Source organism: Copidosoma floridanum, unplaced genomic scaffold, assembly GCF_036245765.1.
Source record: "Copidosoma floridanum isolate Cflo_tuat_1 unplaced genomic scaffold, Cflo_Japanese_pri ptg000013l, whole genome shotgun sequence".
Taxonomy (NCBI): Eukaryota; Metazoa; Arthropoda; class Insecta; order Hymenoptera; family Encyrtidae; genus Copidosoma; species Copidosoma floridanum.
In genome coordinates, this window is record NW_028321890.1 from 29,130,539 (window position 1) to 29,143,731 (window position 13,193).

Consider the following 13,193-nt stretch of genomic DNA (forward strand, 5'->3'; position numbering starts at 1 on the left):
TCATTTTCATTATTTATTTCAACTACAAAAGACGTAAAATTGAACTATTCTTCAAGTTTTTAATTAATCTAATCTAACATAGTATAAAATAAAAAAGTTTTCAATTCTTTACATCAGTTGCAACTAAGTTTTAATAATATTTTTCATTAAAAAAATTTACACACGTTATATTTAACCCAATAATATTTTATGTTATATTAATAACTAATGTAGTAATGATGTATTTCAGCTGCCCTGTTGTTAGTGGAATCAGTTGGAGTGCACATTACCAATAAAAAAACTATTTTTGGTGTCCTTGAAGAATATCTACCTTGGAACTCTATCAAAGATGTTTTCATAAATGAAGTTATATCAGAGGTATATTTATTAATTATGTTAAGGTTTTTATCAAATTTTCTTCATGTTCAAAGTAATTTTTTTCATTTTGGCTTATTATATTTTAGCAAAAAGTTTTATATTACTTAACATTCATTGTTAAAGAACTGACGAGTAATGGGGAGGAGAAAATAAGGCTAATCCCCTTATTTTGTGATTTAAAACCCGAAAGAAAATGCCTGGAATACATGTACGTTCGGTTGGCAAATTCAATTGGGAAGACCAGAATAAGGAGCCAATGTTAACTGTTCCCGGTTCTTATTGGTTATGTCACAAAAATAATATTTACAAATTCACGTTTAAATTCCACAAATCGCTAAGGTGAGACTTCTGAAACTTTTGACAAAATTTTTTTAGAGTCACGCATTTAAAACTTATTCGAGGATAATCGATTTTTAAAGACTTATCTATAGTCAGTACATGCAACTGAATGTTATATACAAAAATATGAAAAATTTAGTCTATCACACATGTGTGTGCGTGCGTGTGTGTAGAGATCCACGTGCAGATATAAGCTAATATACACACATGAGTGATAAATATATTGGTATATCATAAGGCTTTTTGAGTTTATTTTCTGCTGCCATGCAGACAAGGAATTCAATAGACATAATAGTATAAAATTGTTGTTAAGATTCAAAAAAATCTTTGTTGCAGGAATGCGACGAATTTTGTTTACAGCAAAGAATTGATGAAAATTATTAGAAGAGTCATAAAATGGCAACCTAAACAAGGACAACATTTCAGTACAAAAAACCTACTGGTCACGTACAGTATCCTTATAAAAGCATTAATTCGAGCAATTCATGTCTGAAATTATTATTTTATTTAATTTTTTACAATCACATATTTTATTTAATTGAGTCCTAGTAGTAAACACATGCATGCCCACTAACAAGTAGTACCTGCTCCAGTAGTTTGAAGAAAATATGTTAAAGTACTCTCATAATGGGAACGTCCTAAATTATTTGAAAAAAAAATCACATAAATGGTAGGTGCACTTACTGGTTTTTTAAGCATTTAGTAATTGGTTTATTGTGATCACTCTCTAAGTGTATGATTTGAAAATCGTTTTCGTTGCAATATTCCAACAAAATATTCCATTACCTGACTTTAACCACTCCTCTGATCCATAGAATGATCAGTCAGTGCTATGTAGTTAATACACTTTAATGCATGAAACAGAAAATATACAGTAAGTTTTTGGATTCATTTTTTTATGAATTTTTATTTCATACATCAATAAAGTATTTTATATATGTATACATATACTCACTAAAAATTTTAGAATTAATATTTCCTTGACTTAGCCTATGAAAAAATTTAAGATCATGCCTCGTGGACTCGTCAAGATAAGACCTTTGCAGTCATGAAATTTTGCGATAGGCCTGATGCAACTGCATTCCCACACGCATTTATATTGACAGTAAAAATTTTAGATCAAGAGCAACAGTTTAAAATCGAAGAGATGGGGGCAAAAATAGCGAAACCTGATCCTGAAAAATCCCTGTGTCCAATAGATGGCAATCTCACATCTTCCAATGGTTTGCCTACTGAAAACAAAAGGGATCAAGAATATATTAACAATATTATGCTTACAAATGGACAAAAGGAAAAAGAAAACAGTGAGAGCGAACACACTCCATGGTCCCCACGCACGCGGACAGGATGCAAAGAATTTTCAGAATCTCTTACAATGTCGGTAACGACACCAAGGTATATTTTCATTTTTTCCTTGAAAAAATTATAAAAATTTTTTTTTTTTTAGAAACACTTATTTTTAATATTCCAATACGAAACGTCGTTGATTACATTTTTTTTTTAATACAAATAATACATTTGAAACAAATCAACTTTGACTTGATATTTAAAATATTTTAAAATACTATTGCAATAAATAAATATGCAAAAAATAAATGCATTGTTGTAGCCCTAATAATATACTACTTTTAGAGCAAACGAAGTGTCACACGAACCCGAGGATGAAGATGATAATTCTGAAAAAACAGAAACGATCGAACAGAGCATGGAGCAAATGTGTGATTCTTCAGTTGTCGTATCGGAATCTCCTGAGGAGTCTCCTAATTTGACAGATGAACCAATCACCGAGAAGGCAAACTCTTCTGACGTCGAGGACGAAAGCGACTGTTCTGATTCTCAGTCCGAATCGGCTAGTTTACCTTACCAGTATCTGATCGAGAAGGACATCGAGCGTACGCTAGAGAGTTTTCGACTTGCAGAACTTGCAAATTCCCAGAATGAAGATAAATCTGACTTCACAGAACGGGTTCCTAGCCCAGTAAGTTTGCCCGTTAGTGATGATGTGAAAAACCATTTCGATAGTCTGTCAAAGGATCAAAAAATCAGCAGCAGCAATACCAAGTTCAGATCGAGACAGAATTCCCAGGACAGCGACTCGTTGCCACCACCGGAGGTTGCCAACTTAAAATCCTCCGATATCACGGACCTTGTGATGAAAGGTCTTATGTTTACCATCAGACAGGATAAAGATGCGGTAACTGTCGTTGAACAGAAGACTAAACTCGAGCTTGATGAAGTTTTAGAAAATTCGGAAAAGGTTGAGACTAAAGCAGGTGACTCATGTCTGTTAAACTCAAGTTTGCTTAGGCTCGAAAAAATGGTAACAAGGATAAGAGAACCAGTTTGTCTTCCAGAAAATAATGGCAATGAGCTCAATCCTTTAGTTTCTTACATGGACCAGTGTAATATGGAAGTTGATCCAGAATTCGTGCAAAGGATAGAGCAGAACCTGCTTGATAAAGAAAGCAGTACACACAGCATAAGCAACCTTTATGATGATTTCGATGAATTACCAAGCTCAATAGGAATAGAGCTTAAAAGTTCTAGTGGAGTGCCTACAAGTCGCAATTGTGAAAGTTCTGATAGAGATATGGAGTTGAAACTCAGTGAAACCGAAGAGGAAGAAGACATTGTACCAGAAGCATTTGCAAATAATGGCCTTCTAAATGAAACAACGCAGTCCAAGGAATCTCAAGATCAGCTTGTGCATCAAAATGTTGATGAGAGATTGTCTGCCAAAGCTTTCGTGGACATAGAAATTTTATCTTCAAAGCGTTTAAAATGCGCTTCAGTCATAGATAGTATTAATACTAATAAGAATTCAAATAAGCTTCCTAAGGTAATATCAAATACGGTAGTTACAAATGATCAGTTATCTCCTCTGTTGCAGAAGGTTTTACAAAATAAATTAGTGGTTAATAAAAATTTGCAAAGTACAGTAGATAATGATATGCTTCTTAATGAAGAAGATGGTGCAGATAGTGTTAAAAATGATAACAATGAAGTAAAAAAAGCATCAAAAGATAATGAATTAAATAGTACATTTGAAGTCGATTTTCTTGATGCAGATGGAGAAATGATAGAAAACATTGAAACAATGGAAACAAGCAATATCGACAGTTTTAATTATGGTTCGAATAATATGCTCGACGTATTAGATAAAACAGATGAAATAATAAAGATTGCTGGTAATATGATTAATGAAACAGACAGTACTTTAGGATTTTCTTCGAGTATTAACGACAAATTTACTGAAGGTTCCTATTCTAACACACTTAGTGAACTAAGAACAACTCGATCATCTTCTAAATTGCAATTATTACCTACATGTATAGCTGATGAACTGATATCAAATGACAGTGGATTGAAACAAGAACGTAAAATTGAGACAAGATCTCAAAAGATGTTAGAAAAAAGTTCGAGTAATCAGTCAAATAAAATTTCAGTGCAGCAAAAACGTAAAAACAGTACAACTGATAAATGTATATCAAAAGTGCATAAGTCCAGTGATGGTATAAACGGATTAAAAGATGTAAACATTAATATGAATAAGCTACTAAGTGATTTAAAATATGGTGTTAAGATTACTGTTGAACGATTGGACTTGGAAAAAAATTCATAAATAACAATTGTATAAAAATATTGGTAAAATTTTGTAATGATTTTTATAAAAATCATTTCTGTTAAAAATTTATGTAAATATTAACTAATGAATTTTAGTTAAGGCATACTTTGCCACGGTATTAATGTTTCATAAATTTTATTTAGTATATTCAAAAGAACTTTGATTCATCCAAGTGTATATGTAATCATATACATATTACATATGCAAAGTATTAGTTACATTGTAAGTTTTGATTATAATCAGTATAAATTCTGCAAATAAAATGGTAATTTTGCAATAGGAAACACGTAATCAAATTTATAGATCTTCCAATACTAATTTAACTTGATTCAATTTGGCACTATGTTGTAAATAATGCATTTTCTTATACACAAAAATGCTTGTAATTTTACAAGCACTTATCAATAGGTATCAAAATAAATATAAAGTAATAAAACGTCTTATTTATTTCTTAACTATATAATTTTATTAACCCTTATAGAGATCGAATACTCAGTTTTACATTTTTATCAAACTTAATAAAAAAAATATACGTCGATGCACACACAGTAGTATACTGATGAGTTTTATTTTGTAAGAGGCTTCATCGTCAAAAATTGGCTAGCACCTTAAATGCTATTCTTTCAGCCACTTTTGAATATCGCTATTTTTTGATCTTTCAATCAAATTTAAAATAGACTCCAAGTCTTTCAATGTACTTAATATATTTTTATTGTTGGATTCCTTACTTGAGCTTTCTTTGCGAGTTTTTTCTGAAGTGCTAAATTTCTCAAAAACTTTTAGTTGCTCTTCTGTAATTGTTGGAACTTCAAAATTTAGAGTAGGTGCCATTTTCACTGGAGCAGTCTTTGGAAAGAATAAAAAAGTATACTACCTCCCTATTATAACCTGCAACTCGAAAAAGAAGAAAAATAAACTTACGATACTTTTCGTTATTAAACTTAATTGTTTTTCCAGCTGATTAGCAGAACGAACTGAATAATTATTTCGTGTGCAGCAAATCTTAAACACTGCATTTTCGCATTGTTCCTCTAAATCACTGTTATGGACGTCTAAAATAAAACATCGTATTAAAAGTAAACCTTTTTTATGCTTGTAAGAACAAAAGGATGTTACATATACTTACCCATCATATGAACTTAATTGAAACAAAATCGATTCGATTCTACATGTAATTATTTATAAAACTCGAGTTAGATTTAAAGTAGAAGATAAACCATTCAAACAATCGCACTAGTTTTATTATTTACACAGGTATTTATTATATGGATACCCATCTCCGATATATTGCGTGTGTAATCAATGTAATAAATATGTAAACGTACTTAATCTATCACAATACCACCGCCACTCTTATCTAAAAATGTAGATCACTTAAGTATTCAGTGAGAGAGATATAAAATTACCCTACAACTTTCGGAGCCTGTTTACAAATTACAAAGAAAAAATAAAAAATGCAGTGTTGGGTGAAGAGGATTCCCGCAGTGAACATTACGGTCAGTAACATGAAAGTTACTGTCACTAACATACCATGTTGAAATATTGATGTAGAAACTTGCCGCAAACAGCACAAACCACGTCAACTTTTTATTATCTATCTGTAAAATTAGTTGCGGCTGGTTTATAATTATCAAAGTGACTTTGCTGTTTGGATCAGCGCCATCTAGCGGTCTTTATTTTTTGGCCAAAAGTGGCTCCTAAAATTCTCAATCAGAGCATTCAGGATTAGAGCCATTTAGTCAATTATAAACCAGCCGCAACTCATGTTGAAGCTATAAAATAAAAAAATAACGATACGTGTGTTTTTGGCGGCAAGTTAACAATCTATTTTCTACCAAAAAATTGACCTCCTATGTGTTTGTACTTTTGAAGATAAATTTTCAAGCATAAGATGGATTGTTAACTTGCCGCCAAAAACACATGTATCGTTATTTTTTCATTTTATAGCTTCATCACGAGTTGCGGCTGGTTTATAATTGACTAAATGGCTCTAATCCTGAATGCTCTGATTGAGAATTTTAGGAGCCACTTTTGGCCAAAAAATAAAGACCGCTAGATGGCGCTGATCCAAATAACTATTGCTATTTACAGCAAAGTCACTTTAATAATTATAAACCAGCCGCAAATAATCTTGTTAATAGGTAATAGATAGTTGACATTTTTTGTGCTACTTGCGGCAAGTTTACAATATGTCTTTTACCTGTAAATGGACCCTGAAACGTATAAATATTCCACTTATCTTATACGGCTCATAAAATCTACCATATTTACAAAATTAAAATACTTTAGACCTTTTATCATTAACTCACGGAAGCACAGCCCTTTAACCTTCTAGTTTAAATAAACAGCTAACTTATACAATATGTACATACCAAGATTTGTGTTACAGAAATCTTGAACAATGATTAAATAGATACGTAAAGTAATAAGTCCAAAAGAGACAACTAAAGAAAAAAAGTTTAAAAAAGAAGTTCAGTTACACAGGAAGAGTCTCCTAAAAATGGAGCATTGGATCTCACATAATTTAGATTGCTTTACAATTTATCTTTTACCTTAAAATCGACCTCCAAAACCATCAATATTCTACTTATCTTATATGGCTCATAAAATCGACAATATTTATAAAATTACAATACTCTTGACCTTTTACCATTAACTAATGAAAGAACAGCTCTTCAACTTTAGATTTCCAATAAACAGTTAACTTATATAATATGTACATAACAAAATTTGTGTTACAGAAATCGTAAATCACGATCAAATATACACGTAAATTAATCAGTCGAAAAAAGACAACTGAAGAAAAAAGGTCTTAAAAAGGAGCAGCCACACGAAGAGTCTCCTAGGAATGGAGCATCGGATCTCACTAATTGAAAAATACATTTATTACACAGATGTAAATTTTAAGTGTTGTAAGTAAACAAAGAACCCAACCTTCTCTGATCAAGTGAGATCCAATGCTCCATTCTTGTATGAGACTTTTCGTGTGACTGTGCTTCTTTTTTAGGCCTTTTTTCTTTGGTTGTCTCTTTAATGGACTGATTAATTTGTGCTTACATGAGTTAATGGTAAAAGGTCAAGAGTATTGTAATTTTGTAAATATTGTCGATTTTATGAGCCATATAAGATATGTAAAATATTGATGTAGAAACTTGCCGCAAGTAGCACAAAAAATGTAAACTATCTATTATCTATTAACAAGATTATTTGCGGCTGGTTTATAATTATTAAAGTGACTTTGCTGTAAATAGCTATAGTTATTTGGATCAGCGCCATCTAGCGGTCTTTATTTTTTGGCCAAAAGTGGCTCCTAAAATTCTCAATCAGAGCATTCAGGATTAGAGCCATTTAGTCAATTATAAACCAGCCGCAACTCGTGATGAAGCTATAAAATGAAAAAATAACGATACATGTGTTTTTGGCGGCAAGTTAACAATCCATCTTATGCTTGAAAATTTATCTTCAAAAGTACAAACACATAGGAGGTCAATTTTTTGGTAGAAAATAGATTGTTAACTTGCCGCCAAAAACACACGTATCGTTATTTTTTTATTTTATAGCTTCAACATGAGTTGCGGCTGGTTTATAATTGACTAAATGGCTCTAATCCTGAATGCTCTGATTGAGAATTTTAGGAGCCACTTTTGGCCAAAAAATAAAGACCGCTAGATGGCGCTGATCCAAATAACTATTGCTATTTACAGCAAAGTCACTTTGATAATTACAAACCAGCCGCAACTAATCTTACAGATAGATAATAAAAAGTTGACGTAGCTCGTGCTGCTTGCGGCAAGTTTACAATCTATTTTTACTCAAAAGTCGACCTCTAAAAATAGAGATATTCATATGGTTTAATGAAATCGACCATATGGCATTACTTAGTAGTAATTTCTTTAATTACTACACATAACTTCACGTACATCTTACACCGTGCTCTCTTTACCAGAATGATAAAATCAGAGGCTGTAAAGTTACGTAGGTCGTGGTGGTAACGCCGCTCGGGGTGTTTTCCGCAATCGTCGTCACCAGCAAGTAATTTAAATTTGCGCTCTACGTTACCGTCAAGTCAGAAACTCAACTATTTGAATTAAACTGGCGCTGTATATTCCGTAATCTGTTAACTGCGCGTGTTTACCGACCTGATAGTAGCGTAGAGCGCAACCTTAAATTATATACTTGCTGGTGACGATTTTGCGGAAAACACCCTAGGTTGACGCTATAGCGTGGCCGCGTTTGCGGAATGCACCCTAAATGGGTCTGTCAAAGGCATAAAAATAAGTAAAACTAAGTAAAATAAAATAAATGTATGTGCATGTGCGATTATTTAGAAATATTTACAAGAAGAAATACAGCATTTCTTTCGCACATGATAAATTGTTTTGTTGTTTTATTATAAATAATTAAGGGACTGATTCTAGTGACTAATGAGTGACACTTTCCCTTGAAGCATGAGTGTAACACGAATTTTAGCAAATTTACTGTGTATTTTGAAGTTCGGTTGACGTAAAAGAAACTCACATAAGGTAACAAAATCATTCCAACATTTGTAACTGTGTATTGATTTTATCAATGTTATTGAAGACGATTGAAATCAGATTTGTAGGAAAGTAAATGATAATTTTTATTTTAGAAATGCTTGGTTAAAAAAATCAAACATAGTATTATGAAAAAGGAAATAGTTTTTACACAGCTGATTAATTCACAGAGAGGAATAACTGATATTGTAAGCAGGACGAATAATCGGCACACGGAGAAAAGAATGAGGAAGTACTATCAAGCTGCTCTGCTGATTACAGCCATTGTTAGCTTAATATCTTTGCTGTTTTACCGCCATGAATATAATAGGCTCAGGTATGTCTTGGAAGTGTTCGACTATTTTGGTAAGCCTAATCAAGAGGGAATAAAAATCTCATGTCCAAAAGAGATTGTAGAATTTAAGAAGACTTCAATTGGCTTGGATGAGCCTTTATCAGCATGGCAAAGACTAGATGACGGTTTGTTTGTCTATTCAACGTATGCTACTTATGACAAGAAGATTCAGACTGTTAGTTATGGAAAACTCAGTGATCCCAATCTGGATTGCAATATATTCTTTGATGATCTTTTGACACCCGTCCCTGGGATATTTTCATTCACGATAATTGGAAACACTAGCGATATACCAGAAAGAACTGCTTATCGAGGCTACATCTTAAATTGTGAGTACACTGAAAACATGACACCACTTGGTGTCAACTATCAGCCTAGAGATCAGCGTGTTTTCAACTCTAACTTTCCAATATTAACAGTCAAGAGTTTAACAAAATCCTTGAATAACAACAGTAGTGCACTATGTGTTGCTCCACCACTGAATATTCCTATGTCACGTGCTGATATGATAAGTTTTCTCAATTTCCATGAATTAGTAGGCATTAATCATTTCATTATTTATGATTATGGCATACCTACCGTGTTTCACAAGGCACTTAAAGATTTGGCACAAAACTCAAACTTTACATACGAAGTGGTGCCCTGGAATTTTCCTATAAGAGAAATTCACATGAACGTGATAAGAAACATCATTGAAGTTGACTGCCTTTATCGAACGTACAACAAAGTTATGTATGCAGCTACCGTATCATGGCAGGAATACATCGTTTTAAATTTCCACCACATCGTCTCTGATCTCCTGATAGACTTTGAACGGACAAAGATGTTCGGTAATCGTTACATTGTTAAGACGCAGACGTTCTGTACTCAGCAAAAGGATGACAGACGCTCAACAAATTCAACTCCAATAGTTCTAAGAAAATTATATACTTCGCCACATGCTCTCGACGCCAATTTTCTTTACATTTACAAACCTCATGAGACACTAAACGTAAAAAAAGTTTTAACGCTCAAAACTGCTGCCAATTTGATTATGCTCAATCGCTACGTCAACTGTAATGATTACAGTGCCATAAATACTGAGAATAAGAATGAATCGTCAATTCTACGGTTCGCCGCTTATATGCAGAATTCGACGATTTTGAAAAAATTCCTCGCAGGAAGGATGTTTGACCTGGAGTAGACCCTGGACAGAATGTTTGTAAATAAACAGAAAAAAAAAAAAAAAAAAAACGGACCATAGGGGAGATTGTGATAAACAAGTTTCTATTTTAATCTTGTGAAGAGATTAACTGTAAGCATCAATTTTTAAGTATTTGAAAGAATGGTTATTACTATCGCAATAGTGCAAAGTTTTTCATTTAAGTGAGTTTATATTGCACAAGAAGACTGCTAGTATTACTATAATATTCAACGTCCGCTGCTCAACGATTCGTTACTTATTTTTAAGTTACATTATCATTTGCGTAATACGAGGCTTGAGATTGTGTGATTTTTTATTTTAGTGTAAATTTGTGAAAACAATACTGTTGTGGTTTAATGACTACTGTGTCTTGCATGCTCAGTAATATTTTTTAATAATAACTTGAAAACTACAAGGAACGCACATTATTAGCTCAAATATAATGTGATTTTGGCGATTTTTGAAGATTTCATATCAAAGATAGACTTTGAATTAAAGAAAGGCTGATGATGCGATAATCAACTATTTGTTTTTAAGTTCTCACTATTGGTGCGTATTTTAAAAATACACTCATAAATATCATTAGTCTTTCTTTTCGATTAACAAAAAAATTATAAGTGGTATATGTAAGATGTACAAGCACATGAATCAAACTTAAAGCAAAAATTGTACCCAACTTAGTGAGTACTAAGGGATTAATGATTAAATATAATTTACAAAATAAAAAATATTGTTTTTATAGTTTTATTAAAAAAAAAAAAAAAAAAAAAAATTAAAATAAAACTTTTGAAAAAGCAAGGTTTTCAATATTTTAATTAATAATTCTAAACTTTCATGAACAGAGAAAAATATTTTTGTATAAATTCAAGTTTTTTCGTAAGAACCATTTAATGTGTACTTTGATAAAGAATTTGTGAAAAACTATTAATTATAAAGTCGTTATTTCAGTCGTTGCATGACAGCAGAGTTTTGGAGGTTTGCCTCTGCGATTGTTTTGTTCTCTTCTGTCAATTCCTTGGTAGGAAAAGTTGTTTGTAAACTAAACTCTCGAAGTGCATATTGTGGTCTGATACTGCAATTTTTCGGTTAAAGAAGTATGCCGAGTTTTAATATGCAAAACTCTTTATCCAAATATTTTTTGAAATACGATAAATCGTAAGTAAATTGTTTTGATAAAAAGGATACTTTGTAATATATTGCCTGACATCTCCAACAGTATGTGTCAAATTGAATTGAGCTCTTACATTACTACCATCTGCTAATCTGATCTGTAAGGTTGTTAGTGGCTGTTCGGTATTGAGATTTAGTTGGTTTCTAGCTAATGCTTCATTGGCAGCTTGATCAGCTGGATCTGTAGGCACTGTCATTCCTACGGTGGCTGGAGAAGGGCTGTATGTAAGAAAACATTCGTTATTCTACAGGTGCAAAAAAATTAACAGCAGAAATGTAGGACAGTACCTTCCAAGCATTTGACCTTTCCCACTGAAGGCTTTGACTTTGGGTTTTGGAGGAACATAATCTTCATGACGGTGGTCTTCCATATCAAGACGCATTTCACCTCCCTGTACTTCTTGTCGAATTTCCGTTGGAATTTCCCCACGTTTTATTGCTGCAAGAAACTCTCTGTTAGCTGGGTCGTCGTATGCTCGAATCTCTCTATCATTGATGGTGAAGCCATTCTGCCACAGTCTTAAAGTGATCAAACCAGTCGATGGTCTTCTTTCAGCAGATGAGGAAGGCGTAACTACTGAAATGAAAAATTTCATGATTTTTTCTTGTAAACAACTTGAAAATACACGAAAATTAAGTTCTCGAATTTCACCTTCGGTATCATTACTGGTCATGCCCAATTTGTATCCAGTTCCACCAAACGTATTTGGTCTGTGCTGAGTACTACTGCCACTGCCGCTAGATTTGCTAGGTTCAACATGGACAGCTTGCTCTTGGCACGACTTAAACATATCTGTAATGATGTCGTTCTTCTTCCCAGGACCCAAAATTTGCTGTCCACTGGTCTCAGAGCCACCAGCGTAGAAAGCCTGTCCCTCTTCCTCTTCGGAGCTACTGTCTTTGTTGTTCAGATCTCTGAACGTGGTGACATTGGATTTCTTTTTTGGTTTTGACTTGGACTTGACTGGCTTCATTTCTGTCGGCGTGGGCTCCTGCGGCCTTCTAATATCATCTGCGGCCTCGTACAGATGATCCTCTTGATTTCCGCCTTCTGCCTGTCCAGGCAGGTTCACAGATTCAGAGTCGTTCTCGTAAAAGTCAGCGAGAGCAAACTACGACACAAAACGTATGCATGTCAATACAGTTTGCATAATATTTCCCAACTACGTGTTTAGTCTAGTCATTCTATAGTAGTCTCTTTCGACAGAGCTTTTTATAAACATTCGAGACAAAATTAATCTAGTTGTGAAGTAGTTGTCAACGACTAGGTTATGACCGTCATTGTTCGTTGGATGAATATGAAGAGAGAACACCGGCAGTACGAGGTCAAATGACAGACAGTTGCTGAAAAAAAGAAATCGTGAAAAAATTGTATTGTCGCAAAAACTTACATCGATTTTCCATGCCGATGACTCGAGTAAGAACCGAGCTCGTGTGGAATCGACTCCCGTCACGTCCATAAAGCGTTGGACCATTTCATCGTGATCTGACATTTTCGCGTCCTATAACAAACTGTGTCTATTTACTTATCAGCTTAACAATTGTTTATTAACATGAGCAAATAAAAAAAAACGTGTCACTTTTCTTCTTCGCACTTTGCTGCAGCCCCGCTGTCTGCCCGCTGTCTTCAATTTGTCGTTTGTCATCCAA

General features: G+C 33.3%; 4 protein-coding genes across 8 annotated transcripts; 2 read left to right on the forward strand and 2 right to left on the reverse strand.

The window, feature by feature from the left end:
* Nucleotides 1-267: 267 nt before the first annotated feature.
* On the forward strand, nt 268-4,725 carry LOC106640645 (uncharacterized). 2 transcript variants are annotated; one of them, XM_089591714.1, is made up of 4 exons: nt 268-357; nt 1,033-1,148; nt 1,704-2,091; nt 2,329-4,725. In XM_089591714.1, the coding sequence occupies exons 1-4, from the start codon at nt 341-343 to the stop codon at nt 4,316-4,318; spliced, it is 2,511 nt and encodes an 836-aa protein (XP_089447840.1). In that variant the 5' UTR covers nt 268-340; the 3' UTR covers nt 4,319-4,725. The 2 variants fall into 2 exon arrangements, with proteins under 2 accessions (XP_089447840.1, XP_014210224.2); XM_014354738.2 differs by lacking the exon at nt 268-357 and adding an exon at nt 484-696.
* A 74-nt stretch (nt 4,726-4,799) lies between these two features.
* On the reverse strand, nt 4,800-5,816 carry LOC106640706 (uncharacterized). The gene is made up of 3 exons (XM_014354817.2): nt 5,448-5,816; nt 5,243-5,373; nt 4,800-5,167 (listed from the first exon to the last, which is right to left on the reverse strand). Exons 1-3 carry the CDS (start codon nt 5,452-5,454, stop codon nt 4,937-4,939), a joined length of 369 nt encoding a protein of 122 aa, XP_014210303.2. The 5' UTR covers nt 5,455-5,816; the 3' UTR covers nt 4,800-4,936.
* Nucleotides 5,817-8,427: 2,611 nt separating this feature from the next.
* Nucleotides 8,428-11,092, forward strand: LOC106640676 (uncharacterized). Of its 2 annotated transcripts, none has more exons than XM_014354780.2 (2): nt 8,428-8,844; nt 8,952-11,092. In XM_014354780.2, exon 2 carries the CDS (start codon nt 8,985-8,987, stop codon nt 10,371-10,373), a length of 1,389 nt encoding a protein of 462 aa, XP_014210266.2. In that variant the 5' UTR covers nt 8,428-8,844; nt 8,952-8,984; the 3' UTR covers nt 10,374-11,092. The 2 variants fall into 2 exon arrangements, with proteins under 2 accessions (XP_014210266.2, XP_089447462.1); XM_089591336.1 differs by having other exon boundaries at nt 9,027-11,092.
* A 54-nt stretch (nt 11,093-11,146) lies between these two features.
* On the reverse strand, nt 11,147-13,185 carry LOC106640675 (NSFL1 cofactor p47). 3 transcript variants are annotated; one of them, XM_014354777.2, is made up of 6 exons: nt 13,124-13,185; nt 12,935-13,045; nt 12,196-12,655; nt 11,832-12,120; nt 11,559-11,762; nt 11,147-11,445 (listed from the first exon to the last, which is right to left on the reverse strand). In XM_014354777.2, the coding sequence occupies exons 2-6, from the start codon at nt 13,034-13,036 to the stop codon at nt 11,313-11,315; spliced, it is 1,188 nt and encodes a 395-aa protein (XP_014210263.2). In that variant the 5' UTR covers nt 13,037-13,045; nt 13,124-13,185; the 3' UTR covers nt 11,147-11,312. The 3 variants fall into 3 exon arrangements, with proteins under 3 accessions (XP_014210263.2, XP_014210264.2, XP_014210265.2); XM_014354778.2 differs by having other exon boundaries at nt 13,139-13,160; XM_014354779.2 differs by having other exon boundaries at nt 11,832-12,117; nt 12,935-13,179.
* Nucleotides 13,186-13,193: the final 8 nt, after the last annotated feature.

Bases quoted from the DNA above. Each gene is read 5' to 3' on its own strand.
- LOC106640676 (XM_014354780.2), top strand. From the start codon at position 8,985: ATGAAAAAGGAAATAGTTTTTACACAGCTGATTAATTCACAGAGAGGA.
- LOC106640645 (XM_014354738.2), top strand. From the start codon at position 551: ATGCCTGGAATACATGTACGTTCGGTTGGCAAATTCAATTGGGAAGAC. The intron at 697-1,032 runs GTGAGACTTCTG...TCTTTGTTGCAG, and splicing joins AAATTCCACAAATCGCTAAG to GAATGCGACGAATTTTGTTT. The intron at 1,149-1,703 runs GTATCCTTATAA...AAAAAATTTAAG, and splicing joins AAACCTACTGGTCACGTACA to ATCATGCCTCGTGGACTCGT.
- LOC106640675 (XM_014354777.2), bottom strand. From the start codon at position 13,036: ATGTCAGATCACGATGAAATGGTCCAACGCTTTATGGACGTGACGGGA. The intron at 12,121-12,195 runs GTGAAATTCGAG...TTTTCATTTCAG, and splicing joins GACCAGTAATGATACCGAAG to TAGTTACGCCTTCCTCATCT. The intron at 11,763-11,831 runs GTACTGTCCTAC...TCTTACATACAG, and splicing joins AAAGGTCAAATGCTTGGAAG to CCCTTCTCCAGCCACCGTAG.
- LOC106640706 (XM_014354817.2), bottom strand. The intron at 5,168-5,242 runs GTAAGTTTATTT...TTCTTTCCAAAG, and splicing joins GTTTAATAACGAAAAGTATC to ACTGCTCCAGTGAAAATGGC.